We start from the raw sequence: 25,220 nt of genomic DNA on the forward strand, positions 1-25,220 counted from the left end.
AGATCATGTTCACTATAAATGATCATCCACCTAATACCAGCTAGTTCAATCAAAATCACATACATTTATACATTTCAAGAATTTGTACCATCTCATTGGATTTACTTAAATATTTGTGGTAGATAATTCCAAGAAAAAAATGCATCTTGTACAATCGATTGATGAATGGTGAAATCAATCAGGTGAGATTTAGGGATATATTGTGAAATTGAAGGATAATAGGTAAAATGATTGATATCAAGCGTTATTCAGCGGATTTAATAGTAACATGTGAAACTGGATAAAGTTGTATCTTTCGAATAGCTCGCAGGGTCTTATCTAAGTAAGCTTGGACAAAAAGGATTTTTCATTAAATTTGACAGATAATATATTGATACCATTATTGGAGTGGATTTGGAAGTTTTAGTTTAAAGTGATATTCTTTGTGAAAAGATCTTTGGTACAACTTTTTCTTGTAAACCACCAACTGAAATTGCGAAATAGATATATAAACCATCATTTTACAATACTACTAAAAGTTAAATTAAAATTAATACAAACTAAAAATATACAGTAGACGGACACATGATATCAAGTTAGCATAGAGACTCCCATATTTCTTTTTACCTGTCTTTTATTTCCACATACGTGTTCTATTATGTATTTTAATTGATGTATACGTAATGTTTTAATATCAATGAAACCGAGAGAATTAGCTCTTTCTTAAAATAAAAAAAAAAGTGTAACAATTATTCAGTGAAGATACAATTATTTTCTTGAAAAGACTGAAGAATCGCCTAGCCCGTCATAATGCAAATGTTAAAATTGACAGTTTTTTATTTCATTGAATAAGTCTTGCTATTCAAAAGGATGTCGGAGCGCAGCTTGTTACTAGGCTCCCAACAATGGCTTTGCAAGAATCTCTCCTTATTATCAATTAAATAATAATTTACATTCAAAAAAAAAATATTCAGTTAGCAGCTATTTACTTCGTACTTGCTTGGCCGTCGGAATAACCTGAGATGAACGGTTTAGATTATGGATGAAAAAGTCAAATCACCGTGACCTCAAGTGGCAGATTTTTATTTCTCAAACATCAAAAAGTTGATGCTTTAAGTTGCATCGAAACTTCAAAACCTTATACAACCCTATGTATTCCTTTCTCTTTCTCTCTCGCTCTTTCTCTCCGCCTCCACTTCCCTTCGTCTGTAGATCTGCCTCCGTCTTTCACAAAGAGATGAGAACACCCCCGCCTCTTGTTAATATTGAAGATGCAGAACCTCGTGAAAACCCTAAAATGCAAAACCATTTCATTTTTCAAATCCAAGAATCCCCATCTTTTCCACCATGAATCCAAAACCACAGAAACTCCAATCAATCATACACAATCCCTAATCGAAGTGATGAAAATGATGAGTAAGTATCAATATTTGATTTATTTGTCAATGAAACTTGATTTTTCATGTACGATTTGATTTGCTATGAGAGATTTTTTGTTTTGTTTTTTAATCTAGACCTTTTTTTCTATATTGTGCAGGTGTACCTGAAGCACATCATTCCCTTTTGATTCCAGTTAACTGGGAAGAGTAGAAAATGCGGGCCGATGATATTACACCGGAAAAAGATAAACATGAACTATACCCTCTTTAGTATACGGACTGAAGTATGTATTTTCTTTCTTGTTTGTTACCCGTTTCTCTGTTTTCACTTTTTAGTGTTTTTTGTTGTTATTATTATGATTATTCTGTATAATTTAATTTTTTTCAACCAATTTAACAAAGGAAATTTGGTAATGGGGCTTAATTTCCATTTTGTTGGCATATTGCCATGATTAATAGATGTTAAACACGAGTCTTTCCTCATATCAATGTGACTGTGATCAAAGATATGTTTAATTATGTATTGACATTGCCATACTTGAATAATGTTAAGAGCAAAATTGAGACAAAAACACCTAAAGAGAAAACCAATATGAATTATGAAAAAAGAAATATGTGATAATGTCCATACCTCTAAAATCACTTTTTGTTGGAGCAAAAGTCTCTTTAACAATCTAGGGTTAGTTTGGGTTCTACTTGTGTCATAAATCCCTTTGGCCTTTCTGCTCTTGCAAGTAGCTAGGAGTGATCAGATAGACATACATACGCCTCCGTCTTATCTATTTTCATGCTCTACTTTGAGTTAGTCGTATTCAAACTGTAGTTTCATCCTTTGATGTTTGTGTGCAAGCTTAAGATTTAGCTTTTCTGATTTTAATGACCATTCATGTTCTACTTTGAGATAGTTTTGTTCGTGTTATGAAATTACGTTTGTATCGGTTGTTCATTCTTGTGTGCGGGCTTAAGATGAATGAACAAAGGTGTAGAAGGCTACTGTGCACATGTTATTTTGGTCCAAGTTTGAGCATGAAACACTGATACAACATGTGCTTGCAAGTGTTAAGATACAACATTTTTTGCAAATACTGATTGCACTCCAGTCACACAATAGTTCAACATTCCGGGCAAGTTCTTAGTTTGCCTAGTACAACGTCAGGCATTAATTGTGGGTTAATTTGATCACTTGTTGTTTATTACCATTGTTTTCCAAATTTCTCATGTGTTCACATATGATCCAGCTTACACATTCGCTGCTTTGTATGTTTAAGCCAATATACAATATTACTGCAGTTAGAGTTAGGGTCTGATTCTTGTCTTGAATTTCTGCCGGATATCTTGTTATCCCACACTTAACTTGAGCTCTTTGTTTTTATGTAGTACCTATGATGATTGTGCTATAATTATGTTTGGCGTTACTTCCCTTGTGGTGTAGGATAATGTCTCGATGGCACAGGAATATCCGCAGGTTTGTTTCATCTATTATCAACCGCTTGTTTAGTTTGAAGACGTAATGCACTTGTGGAAGATCTTTAAATATGCGAATGTATATACAGGGACTGTCAGATGGGTAAAGGATGCTCATGCATATGATAGACCAATGGGAATGGACTCTTGCACCTAGTGTGTCTCCTTCTCCCAGGTATTGCTTTTTGTAACTAACTTTGACTTGTTTTGTTTCAGAAGAAAAAAGCTAAAAATTATGGAGATTGAAGATAAGGTGTTTCAATTTTTGTCTCCTACTTGTGTCATTTTTATTTTTTTTGCTTAAAAAGGATATGATAAGTACCTTTTTTTTCCATTTATGTTGCATGTTTCCTTTGTATCCAAATTGCAGTATTCACATCTCCAGGATCCCCTTTCTAGTCACTGCAAAATTAGAATTTCCTGTAACAATCTCTTATTTTTCTTAATGAATGTTCTCGTGGTAAAATCTCTAATTTAAGACATATATTATTCTTATAAAAGATCGTAACAGTTCTCTTTGCAACATTCCATCCAGATGATTGAATTTCTTACCTTTCCCTCTTTCTCTTGCAGGTGCTTATTTAGAAGCTACACAGAGACGCAGAGAAAATTGTGCTCAGATGGGAAGACTTGGAAAGGGGATGGTTTGGTGGTTAATCGTCTTCGGAGATCCAACAGTGGTGTTGAATATATGTTCCATGTTTTTACTTAATTAACTACCTCTATGCATTTTCTCTGGAAATGTAATAACAATAATTTTTCATTAATAAATAAAGAGTATCTGAGAATTTTTGAGTAAACAGATTCATTGGTATCAGTGATTACCATAAATTCTACTTTGCTACACTTGATACCAATTTGCGACCAATGGGTTCTTAAAGTCTTGTCATACGGCCTAAAGACACCAAAAACAGTCACAGTTTGCTAGTTTTCATGTCCAAAATGTAACCTACAGCTACATGTAAAACATTTGATGCGTCTTTATGAAGCTTTTGGTCATGTTGCTTTTGATTCCGTGTGACTATAGCTTATGAATTAGCCATGTTAAATTACTTTTTTGCGCATCTGAATGATAGGGATGACCATGGTTCTATAGATTTAGTGTACCTATAAGTCATGAATTAGCCATGCTGAAACTCTTTTTGCATGTCTAAACAATAAATGTAGCCATGGTTAAATAAATCCGTGTGGCTTTAGGATAAACAATGGTCACATCGAAATCATATATCATATCTTAAGAAAGTTTATTGCCATGGTGTTACAATTTGAATGTGACTGTAGGTCACGAATTAGCCATGATAAAATGATATTTGCGTGTCTGATTGTCAGCAAAGGCCATGGTTCAAATAAATCCATGTAGCATTAAAGTAAGTAGTAGCCATATCAAACATAAATTGTGTGGCTATAAGGAACTTATGGCCATGGTTGTAGAAAAAATGCTTAACTACTTAAAAAAATCAGGATACCATATAGACACGGTTATATGGATATGGTCATGGTAAATCATGTGCAATAGTTACTCAAAGTTTATGTATCCATAAAGGTACCCTTTTGTTATGGAACCCGATGCCATATTTTTGGAGTGAAAAAAATTCATGACCAAAAACCTATGGATACGGTGATTAAGTATGGCATACGTGAAGATTTGTACTAGTGAACTGAGGAATACAATAAACATCAGAAAGAGATAAACGAGGAGTTTTAATTGAACCACTACCAACAAGAGAAAGATTTGTATCGTCGGCGGTCTTAACAGTTTGAGAAAATGAAATAGGGGACAAAGAAGTGAAATAAGATATATCTTTAGTCATATGATGAGAGGCTCCAGAGTCAAATATCCAAGTAGATTGAGATATACATGGTGTCGCAGAAGTAGACAAACCTACAGATGGAGACAGCGTTGTGGTCATGGCATGCGATTGTCGGGACGCGAGAAGCTTTTGTAGCTGCTCAATAAGAGAAGATGCGGCTTGGCCATCAGTTATAGGCGAAGTTGCAGCTGCAGTATGTGGCGTTTTGAAGAAACTTCCTTGCCGTTGTTTCTTCGAAAGTATAGGACACTGGGATTTCCAGTGACCCTTTTTCTTGCAGAAGTTACATTCATCATTAGTATTCTTGTAAGGTGGTCGTCCATTAGAAGCAAAGTGGGGTTTTGAGGTAACAGCCAAAACATTTTCCGTAAGGAGAGGAAGAATCCCTTTCCTGACATAGGAATTTAATCGTAATTCTTCGGCCAACAGTTTACTAAAAACTGAATCCACGGAAGGCAATGGAGAATGGTGCAGAATAGAACCTCTAAGAGCTTCAAAATCATCACGCACTGCCATAAAAAACTGAACTAAACGTTGTGCTTCTCTATATTTTATATAAGGATTATGAGTACGGAAATCAACAGGTTCAATTAAGGCTAATTGATCCAATAACTAGTCATTAAAGAATAAAATTGCTGGATATCTGTATCCCTCTGTCTGGCAGCCCTAATATCACTCTCTAATTGGTACCGTTTGGCAAAATTCAATTGCGAAAACAACTTTGTCAAATAGTCCCAAACTTCTTTACAAGTTTCGAATTTTGCCAAATGCATGCCAATATTTAAACCAACGGAATTGTTAATCCAAGTGATTATTTTAGCATTGTTACGATTCCAAGTAACAATCAAGGTATTATAATTTGTAGCAGTAAGATTAGTAGGTTTAGTAATATCACCAGAAACATATCCCCAAACATCTTTTCCAAGCAAAAAAATTTTCATAACATATGCCCAATATGTGTAGTTGCCACCATTTAAACGAACATTAATCGATTGCAGAGAATCATCTTTTTCATTAGACATCATGACAAATAGCACTTAACCAAAAAATAGAAAGAAAAGAGTACCTCTATCGACACCAACAACCAACTGAAGTTACTCACAATGCTGACACAGAGACGATATTGAAGAAGAAATACACGAGAGTAACTTCAAAGCAACATTTTACTATTTCTGACAGAATTTCACAACTCCTAAAAGAATGAACTCCCAACACAGGCTCTGATGCCATGTGCGAGAGAAAGATTGAATTGCATAAGTTATAAGAAAGGATTACAATGGTTTATATATACAACGATTGCCAAAAATAAAGAATAGAAAGGCCTAGAATACAAGCTAATAAGAAAACATATAATACGCCTTCGTGAGTATATATGCTGGAGAATAATACGGCTTCACGAGGATATATGCTGGAGCATAATATTCGCTAACAAATTCAACTGCCGAAGTCATTAACAACTACATTAACTCGACCAGGTAAAAATAATAAAACTCTAGTTTTAGTGCATTAACTTGTTATTTCACTGCTGAAAATGTTAACAAATGCAGATCACCATCGGCAGTGATATACAGGACCAAGGAAGTTAAGGTTTCAGCTCCATTTGTGGCATCATTTTCATCTAGAGGGCCGAGTAAAGGTTTTCGTCATTTGCTCAAAATAAGTATATCTATCTAGTAAATTGTACTAGTCTATCATTTAGCAGGTTATAACTGATTGGTTCTTGCATTGAACAGCCGGATATCACAGCACCAGGAGTTGATATCTTAGCAGCATATACGCCTCTTAGGTCAATTACTGGTTTAGAAGATGATACTCAACATTCTAAGTACATCATCATGTCTGGTACATCCATGGCTTGCCCTCATGTCGCTGGTATGGCTGCTTACGTGAAGACATTCCATCCGGATTGGTCTCCTGCTGCCATTAAATCCGCCATCATCACCACCGGTAAGACACATTCAGGACACTCCAACTCCATAAATATTTTTCGCCTTACTACTCTTTTCTGTTGAACTAATTTATTTATTTAATTTTTGATAAACAGCGACACCTATGAGTGCAAAAATAAACGATGAAGCTGAATTCTCATACGGAGCAGGTCAAGTAAACCCATTGAAAGCAGTGAATCCAGGCCTAGTCTATGACATGAATCAATTACCATACCTCCAGTTTTTATGTCACGAAGGCTATACAAAAGGAGAAATCGGTATCATTCGGTATCATCGTCGAATCAAAATCAGTAAAGTGCTCAGCATTGCCTCCTCCAAATGGAAATGATGCTTTGAATTACCCAACAATGCAAGTAAGTATGAGAACATCTGACAAAGAACCCGCCGTTGCGGTTTTCAAAAGAACTGTCACGAATGTGGGTGATGCAAAATCGGTATACAATGCCACCATTAGTTCACCTAAAGACGTGGAGATTACAGTGGAACCCAGAGCATCAGTTTTACGGTTATGGTGAAAGCGAAAAAGGTCGCTTCTGAGCAAGAAATATTATCTGGTTCATTCATAGTGTTAGAAGTCCGATTGTTGTATTTACTTCCGATACCCCCTCCGTAAGACGCAGGCGGTATTTTTTAGATGGAAAATTTCTTGTTCGGTCTTAGGCCCATATAGTTATTTATAGTAGGGTCGAACCGGATTTTTTTTTTATCCGAAGGTCCAAAATTAATTAAAACATGGAAATATCCATAATACCCATTACTACCAAACGTGTGTGTCTACACTGCTTACAAATTGAGTACATATCTGGTACACTGCTTACAAATTGAGTACATATCTGGTACACTGCTTACAAATCTGAGTACATATCTGCTACACTACGTACAAGTCTAAGTATGTATCTGCCTCACTGCTTACATATAGAGTATGTATCCAATAAGCCAATAAAAACAAATGCTGCTTGTGTTGGTGTCAGTAGTTGCAGTCTTACAGACTTCATGAATGGGACTAGGTGTACCTTGTGAGTGGTGGTTGTTACAACATCACAGTATTCAAATGGGTCGGCAAGTACAGATGCAGCAACGAGATCACTTATGTGAGCCATATCCATCATGAGAAAAGCCCCAACAGAATTAGGTGTGCGTAATGGGTTAATTAGTCTGATTCTCTGATCACTAAGAATCACAACTGTTGACAATCAAAAGTTATGTGTATACCTTTCTCATTCGAGGATAATCGAAATCACGAGGATAAGCACTAGCACCAACAATGATGAGTTTTGGTCGAAAGAGGGTGGCAGTTTTCTCAAGCATATCATAATCAATAAGGCCTGCAAGTGAATTTGGTAATGAATGCAAATTATCAACGAATTATAAATGAACAACAATAGACCACATAGTCATTACACAGTATAAGAATGCAGAGCAGCACCTGTTGATTCATCAAGACGGTAGGGCATCGATTCAAAGTAAATCGAAGTCCCAGATACCCGTCTTTTAGGAGTCATAAATCCATGTGACAAGTGACCTCCATGAGGAAGATCCAGACCCTGTGCCAGTTACATGAACAAATTAATACAGCCCCATATTTTGAAAGGAGAGTTGATTACATCCCTTAGGGGTTCAAAACTGATTTCAAAAAATTGGAGAGAAAGAGAAAGAGGCCTCAACTTACCATAATACGGTCATGTGGGTTGAGAAATGCAGTGTAAACTTCAAAGTTAGCAGGAGAACCAGACAGAGGTTTGACATTAACTCCCCATTTCTTTGGGTCTAAGTGAAATGCATCCAAAGCCCTTTGTTGACAAAGTGTCTCTAGCTCATCAATGTACTCATTGCCACCATAGTACCTACATTGCAGAATGAAATGATCAAATGCATTTCAATACAAATACAGGGAAAAAATACAACATTAAGCACCATCTTTACCTTTTACCAGGAAGCCCTTCTGAATACTTGTTTGTGAGACAAGAACCCACAGCTTCCATCACTGCGCGAGATGTAAAATTCTCTGAAGCAATGAGCTCCAAGCTGTTAAACTGACGATTCTTCTCACTATCAATTATTGAACGTACTTCAGGGTCTTCCTCACTCAAATTACGGTCTATAAAACCTCTTTCATTACCTAATACAACAAAATACAAAAAGACATCAGGCATGAAACTCGTTAGGTATTTCTTCCAGTCAACGAATGCAGGTAAAACACATAATTGATAATTCTTATTCATTGACTTTGGTATCTAGCGAACAACCCAGGCTATCGTTAGGCTTTTGAAGCCTACCCAAATCAGATTAGTACTAGGTTTGATAATAGATAACCAATCTAATACATAGACCAAAACAAACAGCTCAAAGAAGGGTAAAATGAAAGAACAATAAACAACCGAAAAACTTACGAATTCCAATTAGAACATTTAAGAACACTAACCGATTCCTTATTGGTTTGATACTAGATCATACCATTTACAAATGCTCAAGCATTCCGATTACATACAGGAAACGGGCATCTCAAAAATGCTTGCAAGTGCTATTAAAACTCATTCTAAAATTCAAATAACAACAAATGCTACAACAGAAACAAAAAATCATTCAAAAATTCTTCTTTTTAGATTACCTCCCATCTCAGGAATAGGAACTGATACAGAAGATGGTGGTCTTCCTGTAACCAAGCTCCCTTCGATTGAAGAAGACGCCGCTTTACAAGTCTTCACGGAACTAAACCTAACTTGAGAAGGTAATCTATCCGCAGTAGTAGTACCCAATTTGGGAAAAAAAGTTGAAGAACCTTTAGTAAAAAGATTGGGTTGTTGTACAGCAGCACCCATTATTGCAGCTCCATTGTATGCCTGCATCTTCTTCACTTCTCCTTAAACATAACAAGGAGCACTTCCTATCAGTATGCGATATATGTACTGAAGATTCATGAACTACAAATCAACAGTATGACAACAACAGGTGACAGATCTGTGAAAAATAAGAGAATCGAAAGACATATTACAGTATTTCACATAAGTACTGAAGGGTAAGACTAAAAAAGGAGCAAAAACACAGCAAATAGCACTTCCTATCAGTATTATACATACATACTCATGGATCGAACCAAAAAAATTGGAAAAACTTCAAATAAAACAAAATTAGAAGAGTTTTGTATCAGTACGCCACATATGTACTGTCAATTCATACACGAAAAACAACTGTAACAAACCTAAAAACCATAAAAGCGTCAATCAAATCGATTTTTGATTATCAGAATACAACCAAAAAACAAATCAAAAGAAGAAAAACCGAACAAAATAATCAAACAAGATGATTAGAAAGCATACCTGGAAACAGAAAACCAATATTCTCCTCATAAATCATAACGATGCACCATCTTGTTCTTCTTCATTCAAAATAAGCTAGGTTTCTGTCAATACAGGATATACGTACTGTTGTTTCATACAAAAAAAACAAATCTAAAAACAATAAAATGGAACTAGTATGATCAAATATAATAACGAAATGAACCAAAAACGTGATTATTCATCTAGATCTAGTAAATAATCATGAAATCAAACATGGAAATCAAAATCTTAATCAAACACCACAACGATTAGACCCAAAAAAAAAAACAGTTTGTATCAGTATGCCACATATGTACCTCTGATTCATGAACTAAAAAATAATTGTATGTAAAGAATCTATCAAAATAACATAATCGAGAGAGAGTCTTATTTCAGTATCGAAGATATATACTTATGAATCAAACAACAACAAGTGATAAAACTAAGAACAAAACAGAATCAAAAGCAATTTGTATCAGTATGCAACATATGTACTGTTGGATAATACCCCTGAAACAACAAACAAGCACGATTTTGATAAATAAAGAAGCGAAAACAACAAGATAATCAAATCGAAAGTTCAAATATGTTAAAAACATCATAATCTAACCAAAAAATTGAATAATTACGATCAAGATTCATAAAAAACAAACCAAAACAAAAATAAACGCAAAAAACAAACAAAAAACGAAACAATAAAGTGAAAACGTAATCAAAATGACCCGATCTTCACAGATTCAGTTGAAAAAAAAACAAACAAGAACAGCAAAAAGAGATATTACATAACATACCTTTAAATCTTCAAAGAGATCTTAAAAAAAACTCTAGCTCGTAATCCAAAAGAAGGAGCAAAAATTGAGCAGAAGTAGAAAAGAGGAGGAGACGGAACTCAGATTTGGAAAAAATGATGATTTTTTTTAAAGAAATATATATGTACTATCAGGGAATGGGTAGTTTGGGTATTTTTAAAAGTGGATTATGACATCCCGCACGTGTATCGGACCAGGGGATAAAAAAATTGGTCCAATTTCCTCTTTTTCTTTTTATTATGGACCTCTGGTTACTGGGCTTTAGTGGACGGACCTGCCATAAACTAAAACTACCATAATAGTACCTATTGGTAATTCCTGCTTTTTAGATTTTAGATAGGCCCAACTACAATACCAATATTTATTTATTTTCGGTGTCGGTTAACGGTAGAGAAATTGTTGTACTTTTCCATAAGGCAGAAGGACCACAACCATTAAGGAGCCACATGCCAGGTTGAGAATCTTGAAACATCGTAATAACGTTGTTTTATCCACTAGGCATGCTTATTGATTGCATTTCCCAAAGCAAGATCTATTTCTGGCTGACTGCTCTAAATTGCAGCCCTCTGTTACTCGGTATCAATCTCTCCCACGAAATGGATTCTTTTTAGGAGCTTTGGAGAAATCGTGGCTAAAAAGTTCCGCCAACTTAAAATCGGATAGACTTAGAGAGAGGAATGGTGTTATCGTTCAGGAGTTCTACTTGAATAACATCGGAATTGATGAACCCGAAAAAATATTTTATGTTGATCAGGAATTTTACTTTTCATGTGTAAATCTTTAGACGATGCACGAACAAATGCAGAGGTGATACCATTATTTATGAGACAAACAAATGCTAAAATTCTGACCATCAGATCGCTCAAATGGTATCACTCTCGTAATAATGGTATTCCCTTTATCATTCTCGTCGTGTTGGCCAACCTCTTTATTGCACAATGACGTGTAACATTGCTCTCGAAAAGCCATCTACTAGATGATGCATCATGATGGTGCAATATTTGTCTCTTGGACAATATTCCTACATAATGCACTATGATGGTATGATCTCTTTTGTACAACCATCCACTGGATAATGCACCATGACGGTGCAACATTCTATTTGACCAGCCTTTAACTGGCGTTATGCATCACGGTTGTGCACTTTCTTTCCTGGTTCAACATACCATTAACATGCAACCACCGTTGAAATGAAGCTTCATTTCATACCAATGACGCATCCTTAAGCATGCGTCATGCGAAAAATATGAGTGTTACGTAGTGACTTTTGAGTTACTTTAGAATAGGATATGCTTTGATTACCAAATAATTTTTTGGTGAAAGTGAAAGATGTAAGATAAGAAGAATGCGAATATTGGGTCATGAAGCATATTTTGGATCGGCAAAGGAAAACTCTCGGATCATGTGCTACTTAATTTTAGTCATATTACAGATTTTAGGTCACATGGCAGATATTGGTGATGAGGTAATAGTTTGACCAATGAAGTAGATTTGAAGTATCTAACCAAATTTAGGTTACATTCAGGGTTTTAAATTCTAACATTAGGAATTTTTATTATCTCTTCAAATTTTTGATTAAAGCGACACATTGTCCAATTTAGAATCCCAATACAAATCTGAATCATTAAATAAGTTTAGGTCATTGGACAGATTATGGGTCATACAATTTTCAGTTCACAAACAAATTTTATGTAAATATTATGTGGATAATACAATTTTCACTTCAAAAAAAAAAAAAATAAGTTACATGGATGACAAAATTTTGAGTTACATGAATTGAAGATTTTTAAATCACAAAACATTTATTATTGTTTAAAAAAGAATTTTTGAATTATTGTGCATATATCTAATCATGATTACAATTTAAGTTCATAATGAGATTTTTTTATCACATGATAAACATGAGTTAAAAGAAAAAAATTAGGCCACGAAATATTTTGTAAATCGTAGGTATAATTTCGGACTACTATGTAGGTTTTGGGTCACCTGGGATACTTTCTGCTATTGAATAAGTTACCAAATGCATCTCAAGAAAAAAAAATACAATAATTCTATTCATCCCACCAAGTCAAACCCACCATCAAAACCATTGATGATGTGGCGCTGACTAGCCTACTACCAATTAACTTCGGATTAAAATGTAGTTGATCCCTAAAAGGTATCCCACCGATTAAGGTACAGTCGCCATCCTTACACCTCTTGAATCTCAGTAGGACTCCGCACAATTGATTCCCTTAAGCCTCCTACAGATTAAGCCTATATAATTGATTTCATGATTACGATCAAAATGTATGACCAAAATCAAACGTATGATCAATATGATGGAAATAAATAGCAATTTGACAAAGTCTAGCTATCCTCAAAATCCAGACTTATGCAACCCGAAGTGCAGCGTAGATTATTACTCACTTTACAAGTATAAAACTTGTGGAATCAACAAAATTTGAGATGAAGAGAACTTTGATGATTTCTATCTATCTTGATCGATGGAGCAAGCTCTACAAACAATCAAGATCAGGATTCTCAAGTTATGAAGGAAAGATAATTAGACCTGGCTTCACGAATCCCAATGAAGTCTTTATAATCGCTAAACCTCAAAAGGGTTGGGAAGAGGACGAATCTAGATACAACTAGCACACACTAAAAAGTAGTGTTGGGATTCAAAGATCCCAGTTGCTTGAAGTTCCCCTTTTATAGACATTCAAAGCATAGGTTGCTTTAGGTTTAAGCTAAGATAGCTTTGGAATCAAGCAAACAATATCCACTGTTAGACGAATCTTTGAATTTGATTTACATAAGCAAGATACACACTCTGGTTAGGTGAAATCGCAACCGAACCGTTTACGAAGACTATGTTCAACATGGTTAGCCGAAACTAGCCGGTCAGAACTTAAAAGATTAACCTTCATTTTCTGGGTCACAAACATGTGATCAAATAAGTCTAATGTTTTTAGAGAATTAATCAAATGCTAAATATCTCGTAAAAATAATTTAAACATACTTGAAAATATAATCGACATGATTAGTAGGTGTACAAGGTACAAATATTATTGCCGTTCGTGAGTCGGTTTAGTCACATCATGCATACCGATTTGAAAACTTTAAACCAAAACCAAAATTCCGGAGTTCACAGAAATTTTTAGGTTTGCATACTAGTTTGCAAACTTTCCACCAAACCGAAGTTCCGGAGTTCTCAGAACTTTATAAGTTTGCGTTCCGGTTTGGAAAATTTAAAATTGTCGCCGGTTCAGGAGTTCAGGAATGCATAAGTGTTTCAGGAATGCATATGTGTTTCAGTTTGCGTACCGATTTGGATACTCACCCCGGTTCCGTAACCACAGTTCAAGAATGGTTTTCTACGAGTATGCATACCGATACGGTACACGAGTTAAACAGATTTTCATATGATGTGCATACGAATATGCGTATCACTAATCTGTAAGTCGATATGTATAGCTACTCCGCTACGTGTACGAGTACATGTAATACGGGTTCAGAAACATAACAGTTTTCCCAGTTTGTAAGACTGATACCACTGTCTTGTATCTGAATCTACAGTAGTTCTATACTTTTCTCTAAATCGATTCGAAACATTTCCGAATAACATCAATGACAAATATCACTGTTCCAGGCTATTTTCGAATAAAAAAAATTGAATCGTGATTTTGATTCGATCAATAAATTGTCTATAACTGAAATTCATCAAGCATGACCAAATGTTCATTAAGCTTAGTCATTATATTTATCGAGATAAACTTGACTCAAAATTCTTGCCTATGCATAATAGTCTAATTAGTTATGCGACATCGTTTTAGATGATGGAAAAGTGAGTATAACTTGAGATATAGGTGGTTCATACTTCATTTACCCTTTTTTGATGAAGTTATCCAAAATCTTCGGTTGATCTTCGCCAATGATGACTTTCGTGACCCTCTGTTTATCAACTACATTTCTATGTTAGTTCGAGATTTAACTAATTGTAGACTAGAAATCAAGATATAGTTTTGACAACTAAATTTGACAACAAGCTTGAGATAGCAACACTTGTGAGTTCGACCGAGTAATGCTCTAATAATATTAGTTGTGAACACATTAAATTTTTACTTATAAAACTTATTTCACGTGATATATTATTATTCGTAAGTATACATATTAAATTTACCAATTTTTCAAATCGGTTATGAATTTTCGATCCATGATTCAAAATGCGATGATTCTCGAAAAATAAAAACGATCCGCTTCAAGATTTACGATTTCACAACCTTACCTAATTCCTTGAAGCCCCAACTGCTCAGATCGGATCCCTTGGAGCAGATCTGAGCAAATTATCCTATCTGTCTTCTTCTATTGTTGTTTATCTTTCTTTTCTAGCTAATTTATTTGATCTTTGTTCTTTCTTTTCCGGTTTCTAGATCTACGTGTTGTTTTGTCTTTCCAGATTTGTGTGTTTATTTTGTTTAGTTACTTTATTCTTCTCAAAGCTAGCAAGTTCTTGTGGATTGATTTGTTAATATCAGCAAAGGGTCGTAGTTCCAATCCTACAAGAAGAACAACTTCTTCTATTGTGATAAAAACAACATCAACAATAATAATAAGAATGTTAGTAAGAAAAACAACAACTCCATCATCAATAGCATCATCAACCCCATCTTCAACTTTATTTTCCACTTCATCATCTGCAACAAACATGATTATTTAGACTCCAATTCCAATTCGGCATAACTCAACCCGATTTTGACTTAAAAAGACATACTCAGAAGATCAAAACTATTTTAGACATTGATACTTTGATCCTCTAGATTAAGACTCAAATGCCAATTCGTCTTAACTCAACCCGATTTAGACTTTGAAAAGACATACTCAGAAGACCAAAACTACTTTAGATACTGTTACTTTAGACATTGATACTTTGATTCCTCTAGACATCTTTGCTTAAAAAACTTAGCTCATGTTGCTTAGGTATACATGTTCTTGAAAATATTGGGTTGGATCAGATCCAATAACTAATTTACAAAGAGTGACTTTTTGGGGACCATGGTTTTTCTGAGGGGACCATGGTTCTATTTTTAGTAAGACATTTAGAAGTAAATCTAGGTCACCCCTTATCTAGATATTTATATTAATACCTAAACTACCCTCCTGATTAATTTTGGGTAATGATTAGTGAAATGATTAAGCTAAAGAAGTATAATTATTGAGAGAGTAAAATTAGAGAAGATGAAGAAGAAAAACATGGAAAATATTTTTTTTTTCCAATTCACTAAGCATGAGTATTCAAGTGATGATAGCTCATCTGATTCTTCATCTCCATCCTCTCCTAGAGTATTTGTTAATCTTCACAATGATCTAGATATGAGTTGTTTCTTAGATGGTGAATGTATTCTTCCACAAACTCAATCTCAAGATGAAAATGATGGATTTTACCAACCACAACCGGAGGAAGAGTATTTGGGTACCCCAAGTATGCTTCAAACTTAGATAACGGTGGTTGAATTGGTCCAAATATTCATAAAAATGTAAATTTTTATAAAAAAATTTCTACTAGGTTCAGGTAGTTCGGTTACCAAGTGTGAAGAACAGGTAACCGAACACGGAGTTCGGTTGATAAATGTCAAGAACATATAACCGAACACAGAGTTAGGTTTTTTTCTTCAAACTTCAACGCAAGTTGCCAACCGAACTGCAGGTTAAAAGTAACCTAGTATTAGAAGTTCGGTTGGCTCGCAAACTTCAACATATTTTGCGAATCAACCGAACTAGGATTATATATGCAATTAGGCAAACGTTCGGTTACTACAAAATTTATTTCTTGTCTAATTAGGGAGAGTTCGGTTACGAAGTTTCAAAGGTAGAGTTCGGTTACAAAGAAAACTTAACATTTTTGCGAACGAACGAACTTTTGGATTTCTCATTATTTTCGTAAACTAAAGTTCGGTGATATCCTTATTTTGCGAAGGAACCGAACTTATGGACTTGTGTTGTTCTAATACAAGGAGTTCGGTTAAAAGTATTTTTTGCGAATTAACCGAACTCTGAGTTCGTCTAAGAAAAAAATAATTCGTGATAACCGAACTTTTTGCGACGAAACCAAACGTTTTGCGATGTAACCGAACTTTTCTCTGAAAAAAAAACTCCATTAAACCTCTCTGCAACTTCCATTTTCAACTCATTTTGATGATTACTTCTCATTTATTCAACCAAAAACGAATGACAAGTAATGGGTTTGTGATAATATCTTTGTTAATGTTTTAAATTAAGCTATATACATAGAGGTGTTGGTGGTTGGTGGTGGTGGTAATCGGAGGTGGCGGTGGTAATCGGTGGTTGGTGGTGGTGATAATCGGAGGTGGTGGTGGTAATCAGCAGTGGTGGTGGGAGGAGGTGGTGGTGGTAATCGGTGGTTGGTGGTGTGATAATCGGAGGTGGTGGAGGTGGTAATCGGCGGTGGTGGACGGTGGTGGTGGGAGGAGGTGGTGGTTATATATATATGTGGTTATTAGGTTGGTTTTAAATTAAATTAGGTTAAGGGTATTTTAGTCATTTCAACGTTTTATGACACCTCTTATAACTATAAAGAGGGTGGCCTAATAAAATCATGGTCCCCTCAAAAAAACCATGGTCCATAAAAAAATATTCTTTATCAATAATACAAACGGGCTTGTTTCAAACTAGTTAGGCCCATGAAACTTTGAAACTGGTTCCAAGTCTGTATAACTTTTAAATTATTCAAGAATTGGCGGAGATTTTTTAGTTTTGATAAACAAAAATCTTTATAAACCGTGTAAAAAAAAAGGAAATAGCAATTGGTCCTACAAATAATATATTAGAGAGAATCTAGTCCAATTGACCTAGTCAATTGTCTGTTTGGTCCTATTTGGTAATATAAATTATAGTTTGGTTCTAAAAATTATAGTTTGGTCCTAGGGTGATGTAAATGTCATCTTGTAGTGGCAGAAATACCCTTTTGGATAAGGATCATATATATAGTCAAAAAGTAAGAGAGAAGAAATCATTCTTAGATTTACTTTCTCTCTCTATTTTTTTCTCCGCTAGTGATGAGTATGAAGATGATGATGATGATGAATACGACGAAGGTTTTGCGTTTTTTTTTTTCTTTTTGCTGTTTTGATGATGAAGACGGTGGGGTTGAAGGTTCTGCTGCTATTTATGATGATGATGAACCTTTATCATCTTCACATGCTTGGGTAAGTTTCAGATCTATAAAAGAAGATGAATATGACGGAGTTCATTTCTGGAATGAACTCTGGTTTGTGATGAAGATTTTGATGTTTTTTCGTTTGTTGTTGCTGCTGATGATGGAGAGGATGAAGATGATGAAGATGAGTTGTTGCTGCTGATGAAGAAGATGAAGATAACGGAGTTCATTTTCAGGAATGAACTCTGGTTTGTGATGCTGCTACTGTTGAAGTTCATCTTCGTCGCTGCTGAAGATGTAAACTAGTTTTTTCTTGATTTTAATCTACTGCTGCATCCGTTTTGATAAAGACGACGATGAAACAGATGTGTTTGATAAAGAAACAACACGAGTTGATGAAGACGACGATGAAACAAATCTGTTTGATAAAGAAACAACACGAGTTGATGAAGACGACGATGATGAAAACGAGTTTTTTTCTTGATTTTAATCTGCTGCTGCATCTGTTTATAAAGACGACGATGAAAACGAGTTTTTTTTCTTGATTTTCTTGCTACTAGTGTTGTTGAAGATGGTGGAGACGATGAAGACGACGAAGATTTGTGATGAAGATGTTGTTGGTGAAGATGAACTCGTGCTTTTTTGTTGAAGACGACGAAGATGATGATGCTGCAGTTCATTCCATAAATGAACTATGTTTTTTTAGGTTTTTATTTGGAGTTCATTTCTAGGAATGAACTCTGTTTTTTTAGGTTTTTATATGGAGCTCAGTTCTGGAATGAACTCTGTTTTTTTAGGTTTTATATGGAGTTCATTTTCTGGAATGAACTCTGTTTTTTTAGGTGATTTCTGAAAAAATAAGTAGAAATTAACAGGAGTTCATTTTGAAGAATGAACTGCTACAAAAAAAAAATTAACACGTAAGGATATTTTTTTCTATTTAAATGTTTTTAAATAATTATGGACCAAACAGTAAAGACGTTTGATCAAAGAACTAAACAAACATGGATCCACCTAAAAAAGTACCAAATGATATTATTCTTGTAAAAAAACTACATGTAAACGTGACTTCTTTGACAAATGAAGTATGATCTTGAAAAGCCTATGTGGGAACCAATTTCCTGAATCCGCGTTACTAATGCATCTCGGGTTCTCCTCTTTTATGGAAAAAGAACAAAAAAAACAGACTGAAAAAAAATGAAAGTAAAGAGACGCGGAGAAGTATTACCATATCAATACCAGTATACGATATAGGTTGACTAGTAAAAGTGATTAGTAGTCGTCCCATTTCGCCCCAAAAGAGCTACAAAATTACAAAAACAAGAATGAGACAATACTTTTTCTCACGCAGGGCCCAATCAAAGTACCTAGACTAATCAACCCTGACGGCATTTTTGGTTCAAAGTTTTGGTGCACCAAAAAGAAAGACATTTTCCAAAATTCCCCATTTTATTGATTTTTTTATTTGAAGATTGGGTCACATGATCATCCTCCTCATTCATTTTGCAACCAAGTACAGGAGAAACTTCTCATCTTCATGAGAGTCTCAACTGACTTCTTTCCCCGTCTCTTCTTCTTCTTCTTCTTCTTCTCTTCTCTGAAACTCCGCTTTCCGGCAGCTGGAATCAACTTTCTCAATCAACGAAATTCCAAATTCCGTTAAACTCTAACAACAATCTTCCACTTCTAGTTTATAATTAACAAATTCCAATTCCAACAAAACAAATTTTGTTGTTTCTTGTTGTATTTTAATGTCGAATCACGGATCACCATATCCTCCATATGGAGGAGGAGATCCATATAGATATCCACCACCACCACCACAATCACAACCACCAAATTCAGATCCATATGCACCTGTTTATCCTCCAAGACCTGGTTACCCCCCATATCAACCTCAACCATACCCATATCAGCAACCACCTTCAGCATACCCACCACCATCTTCAGCTTACCCACATCCACCACCACCTTCTGATTATCAGTATCCACCATACTCTTCACCTCCTCCTCATTATTATGCTCCAAACCTTAATCCCCAAATTCATAACCCTTACCCATACCCATATTCGTATCCAAATCCTAATACAGTACCACCACCACCAACACAGCCTCACCTTTCTCATCAGCCTGGTTTAAGTCATCAGCCAAGTTTATCACACCATGGTAGTTTTCATTATGTTAATCAACATTATGACAATCCGTCGGGGCCGGCCCGTCTCGATAGTTTCCATGGATATGAACGACAAGAGAGTTCGGCACCTCCATTGCCGGATAAAGATTCTTCTTCGTCGTATTATCCGCATTTGGATGATGCTTTAAGTAATATGCATTTATCTGAGCAGCATCAGCAACCACAATCTTCTGGTCCTCCTCAAGTATCATCACCACCAGGATTGAGTTCTAAACCGTCGCTTCAAAGCCATAGTAGTGCGAGGTACGATCATCGAACCGATATGTATGGTTATTCGGATAATTCATTTTCAAGTAGTCATCAGCATCGGCCTACTGGATCACCTCATCATGTTTATTCAAATTCTTCGTCGTTTAATGGTAGTTCACATTATAATCAGAATCTACCAATCGTACCAGCTAATGGGTTACAAATTGTACCTGTTCCATCTAAGGGCGGGTCTTTGAAGGTTATGCTAATGCATGGGAACTTTGATATATGGGTGTATGAAGCGAGAAATCTACCAAATATGGACATGTTTCATAAGAAGATAACTGATATGTTTGGTGGTTTTCCTGGAAAAGCAGCGAAATTGGAAGGGCACCTTACTCAGAATAAGATAACAAGTGATCCTTATGTGACTATTTCAGTTTGCAAATCTGTAATTGGCAGGACTTACGTGATGAGTAATAATGAGAACCCAAATTGGTTGCAACATTTTAATGTGCCTGTTGCACATCATGCTGCGGAAGTTCAATTTGCTGTTAAAGATAACGATGTTGTTGGTTCTCAGCTTATAGGAACTGTTTCGATTCCTACAGAACAGCTTTACTATGGAGCTAAAGTTGAGGGAAGTTACCCGATTCTCGGTTCTAATGGGAAACCTTGCAAACCTGGAGCTCAATTGAGGCTTTCGATTCAGTACATCCCAATTGACAGATTGACTGTTTTTAGTAGTGGAGTTGGGGCGGGTCCTGATTACACTGGGGTTCCTGGTACCTATTTTCCTCTAAGAAAAGGTGGGAAAGTTACATTGTATCAAGATGCTCATGTTCCCGATGGTTCTCTGCCGTCTCTGAAGCTTGATCATGAGATGCATTATGATCATGGGAAATGTTGGAGTGATATTATGACTTCGATAAGTCAGGCACGCCGTTTAATTTACATCACTGGGTGGTCTGTGTACCATAAAGTTGTCTTGGTTCGAGATGCTGCATATAAAGCTGACTACACGCTGGGAGATCTTCTCAAAGACAAGTCACAAGAAGGAGTTCGCGTGCTACTTCTTGTATGGGATGATCCTACTTCGAGGAACATCTTGGGTTATAACACGGTAGAGTTACCTGCCTCATTTATTTTATTACATCTATGAACATTAATGCACTAGATTTAACTATCTAGGATCAAGTAGTCAAAAGTCTAGAGTTGCCACCAGATAAAGTAGACGAAGAAACGTAGATAACTTATATAGAGTGTCCTTGATTGTGATCATTTTCTCATGGTTTCTTTTCTGTATTAGTTTCTTGTCTTACATGGTTGTATGTGTTGCCATATTTAGGTTGGATTATCCTGAAACTCAAAATGTTTGTACGTGTTTCATGTTTGCTGCGCTCTCTTTTCTGGAGAAGTTGTTGGTCGTCTAGAATTATGGAGTTCTCAATATGTTACTTCTCATATGCAGGATGGACTAATGGCAACCCATGATGAGGAGACTCGCCGTTTTTTCAAGCACTCGTCTGTGCAAGTTCTGCTTTGTCCTAGATCTGCTGGAAAACGTCACAGCTGGGCCAAACAACGGGTAATTTATCAACTGAATGAACTTTTATGTTATGGATGTGTAATGTTTGAACTGGACATTTGGTTTTTGCTGATAAATTATTGTCAGAATATTTTCCAATTTTTGTTACTATTTGAATCTTATCATATGACTGTCAGATGTGAAATACTTATTCAACTTGTCTTTGGTTTTTGGTCATCAGGAAACTGAAACCATCTATACACATCATCAGAAGACAGTGATTGTGGATGATGATGCAGGTAATAATAGGAGAAAAATTGTAGCTTTTATTGGAGGGCTTGATTTGTGTGATGGGCGATATGATACTCCACAGCATCCTATATTTAGGACATTACAGACACTGCATAAAGACGACTATCACAACCCTACTTATACGGTGATCCTCCGATCTTTTTTTGCCTGTTGTGCTGTATTTTTTGTAGTGATTCCACCTTTGGATGAACTTCTTAAAGATAGGTTTATCGTGATAATTTTCTTATATTTTAGAATTGGTTTCTATTAACATGGGACTGGATAGAGACCTGGGTCAGTCAATCTTTAGCTCTAAAGTTGTGGTCTTATGTCTTCCATTTCCTCTGTTTAATTGCACAGGGTCCCACTACTGGTTGTCCAAGAGAACCATGGCATGATATGCACAGCAAAGTAGATGGTCCAGCAGCATATGATATTCTCAACAATTTTGAACAACGATGGACAAAGACTTCCAAACGTCACGGAATAAAAAAACTGAAAAAATCATCTGATGATGCGCTACTGAGGACAGAAAGAATGCCAGATTTTATTGGGATAAACGAAATTCAATCCTTTAGTGTGGACGATCCAGAGAGTTGGCATGTTCAGGTAATGAGCTTGCTAATTGGATCTACTCTTTTTTCTATTCAAGAGGTTATGTTTCATTGTTGCTATTCCAATTTGCGTAGATTTTCCGTTCGATTGATTCAAATTCTGTGAAAGGCTTTCCGAAGGATCCAAAAGAGGCTACAAGCATGGTGAGAGAAAAACTTCTTCGATTTGCAATGTGGTGTTCGTTATCTTGCAGAGTTGTCCATGTCAACCTATTCTGCCTAAAAATTAAAAGCACACGATCTACTTCTTCATTAAGTTGATTCATTGCTAATTTTATTTAACAGAACCTTGTCTGCGGGAAGAACGTGTTGATTGATATGAGCATCCACTCTGCATATGTGAAGGCGATCAGAGCTGCCCAACATTTTATTTATATTGAGAACCAGTACTTCATCGGTTCATCATATAATTGGGCTCAACACAAAGACCTAGGTAAAGGATAATTTTTTTTTAGCTTATGGTTTTGATAAAGTGTCTATAAATTCAGTTTCCGAGTTTCTTTTCGCTGGATGCAGAATTTTTAACCCTTCCCTTATGCAGGTGCAAACAACTTAATACCAATGGAAATTGCATTGAAGATTGCCAATAAAATCAGAGCAGGTCAGAGATTTGCTGCTTATATAGTTGTTCCAATGTGGCCAGAAGGTGTTCCAACAAGTACTGCTACACAAAGAATTCTTTTTTGGCAGGTAACGATCTAATAACTGCTGCATCATATTTCAAGAAATTTGTACCTAGACGTTCGGTTGTTTAGTGAAGGATGTGGTTATTTTTCAGCATAAAACAATGCAAATGATGTACGAGATTGTGTACAAAGCTTTGGAAGAGGTCGGTCTTGAGGGTGTTGAGCATCCACAGGACTATCTGAACTTCTTCTGCCTCGGAAATCGTGAGGCTCCAGACGGAAGTGATGCATCGTTTGGTGGAAGTCCTACTGCAGCAAACACTCCTCAAGTATGTATCTCTGTATTAACCCCTCTTTATCTGAGTTTATGGTTCTCAATGATGGAATTTCGGTTAGGTCTTATTACACTGCATATAGTTTCTGATAATTCTTTTCATTAGTTCTATTGGCATGGATAGATATGCATTTATACATTTTTTTAAATCTTGTAGGCATTATCAAGAAAAAGTCGACGCTTCATGATTTACGTTCATTCGAAAGGCATGATAGTGGATGATGAATTTGTGATTTTGGGATCTGCTAACATCAATCAGCGTTCAATGGAGGGCACCAGGGATACTGAGATTGCAATGGGTGCCTACCAACCCCAGCATACTTGGGCAAATAAACAACATAGTCCACTTGGACAGGTAAGCTTTTATAACTGCATGAACCATTTCCATTTTTCATCAAGGGAGAAGAGTACCCGCTTACCAGGTTGAAGCCTACTGAAACCACAAAATTCTGGGTGTATTATTTTGATATGCAATGGGATATAAGTCGAACTAGAGAATTATGAGCAGGAAACTGACATTTACTGTTTGTACTTTCTGTCTAATAAATTATGGGCTGATGTACCTGAGGACTGGCCAAAATCAGAGCTGTTTCTCTTAGGTTTGTGTTTTGCCTAGTTGAGAACCCAAAACTAGAACAGACAAGACCCAAAACCGTACTTATTTGATATATTCTCTTCTTCAAAAAAGAAATTTGGTATATTCTCTTCTGGTGGTTGTTAGATTAGACCTTCCAAATTGTCTCCCTATACTAGAATAACTCTGCAGTATGAGAAAAAATATTCATGAAGATGGTGTTATTTGCCATTTGTAGTTTCTCAGCTAATTCTGACTGGGTGTGGTCCACATCTCTTTGCAGATTTATGGTTATAGGATGTCATTGTGGGCAGAACACATTGGAATTGTAGAGGATTGCTTTACGCAACCGGAGAGCTTAGACTGTGTGAGAAGAGTTAGATCCATGGCGGAGTATAACTGGAAGCAGTTCGCCGCAGATGATGTAACAGAAATGAGAGGTCACCTCCTCAAATACCCCGTAGAAGTTGAAAGAAGGGGCAAAGTAAAGCCTATTCCTGGGTGTGAAACTTTCCCTGACGTTGGAGGTAACATCTGTGGTACATTTTCCGGCATCCAAGAAAATCTTACCATTTAAAACCAAATATGATAATCATTCACACGGTCACTATGGAAGATCACCCAGAAGTAGAAAAAGAGAGATAATCAATGAATTGTGGTTTGGTTTGTGCTATACAAAAATATCAATCTGGAAATGGCGTCTTCAACCATGGCCGAGGTACACGAAGACCTGTTTTTGTTATTGGTGACACGGGATGTAATATGTAGAGTTGAAACTCGAAAGGGTATTTTATTTTTTGTAATTAGAAACAAGTTTCGATTGATATATGGTGGATTTATAGTGGCTAATAAAATTGGTTTGAAAGGTCAGTTTGAGCTGGCTGTAACAATGAGTTATTTCACAGATTTTGCACAGTAATTAAGTTGAAATGCATAATACAGGATTACAGGTGTATACAAAAACTCATTTACTGAGCTGATTTTTTTTAAACCACTTGTAATCAGC

General features: G+C 35.8%; 2 protein-coding genes, 1 long non-coding RNA gene and 1 pseudogene across 3 annotated transcripts; 3 read left to right on the top strand and 1 right to left on the bottom strand.

The window, feature by feature from the left end:
* LOC113305055 overlaps positions 1 to 7,195 on the top strand; it is a 45,581-nt pseudogene extending 38,386 nt beyond the window's left edge.
* On the top strand, positions 1,151 to 3,622 carry LOC113303210. The gene is made up of 5 exons (XR_003337353.1): positions 1,151 to 1,395; positions 1,517 to 1,642; positions 2,736 to 2,823; positions 2,912 to 2,997; positions 3,396 to 3,622. It is a non-coding gene; the product is annotated as an uncharacterized LOC113303210 (long non-coding RNA).
* Positions 7,196 to 7,601: 406 nt separating the features above from the next.
* LOC113302650 (serine hydroxymethyltransferase 3, chloroplastic-like) lies at positions 7,602 to 9,428 on the bottom strand (the record flags this gene model as incomplete). Its single annotated transcript, XM_026551594.1, has 6 exons — positions 9,191 to 9,428; positions 8,506 to 8,701; positions 8,252 to 8,426; positions 8,009 to 8,126; positions 7,793 to 7,907; positions 7,602 to 7,716 (listed from the first exon to the last, which is right to left on the bottom strand). Coding segments are annotated over exons 1-6 (957 nt in total), but the record flags the coding sequence as incomplete, so codon positions are not given.
* Positions 9,429 to 19,295: 9,867 nt separating this feature from the next.
* On the top strand, positions 19,296 to 25,177 carry LOC113304319 (phospholipase D gamma 1-like). The gene is made up of 10 exons (XM_026553399.1): positions 19,296 to 21,370; positions 21,719 to 21,835; positions 22,017 to 22,211; positions 22,427 to 22,675; positions 22,756 to 22,824; positions 22,966 to 23,113; positions 23,222 to 23,370; positions 23,459 to 23,635; positions 23,798 to 23,995; positions 24,498 to 25,177. Exons 1-10 carry the CDS (start codon positions 19,616 to 19,618, stop codon positions 24,789 to 24,791), a joined length of 3,351 nt encoding a protein of 1,116 aa, XP_026409184.1. The 5' UTR covers positions 19,296 to 19,615; the 3' UTR covers positions 24,792 to 25,177.
* Positions 25,178 to 25,220: the final 43 nt, after the last annotated feature.

This window comes from Papaver somniferum, chromosome 8, assembly GCF_003573695.1.
Source record: "Papaver somniferum cultivar HN1 chromosome 8, ASM357369v1, whole genome shotgun sequence".
Taxonomy (NCBI): Eukaryota; Viridiplantae; Streptophyta; class Magnoliopsida; order Ranunculales; family Papaveraceae; genus Papaver; species Papaver somniferum.

Excerpts from the sequence above, each read along its gene's own strand:
- LOC113304319 (XM_026553399.1), top strand. The coding sequence starts at position 19,616 with ATGTCGAATCACGGATCACCATATCCTCCATATGGAGGAGGAGATCCA. Across the intron at positions 21,836-22,016 it reads ACAGCTGGGCCAAACAACGG|GAAACTGAAACCATCTATAC; the intron begins GTAATTTATCAA and ends TTTGGTCATCAG. Across the intron at positions 22,212-22,426 it reads ATCACAACCCTACTTATACG|GGTCCCACTACTGGTTGTCC; the intron begins GTGATCCTCCGA and ends TTAATTGCACAG.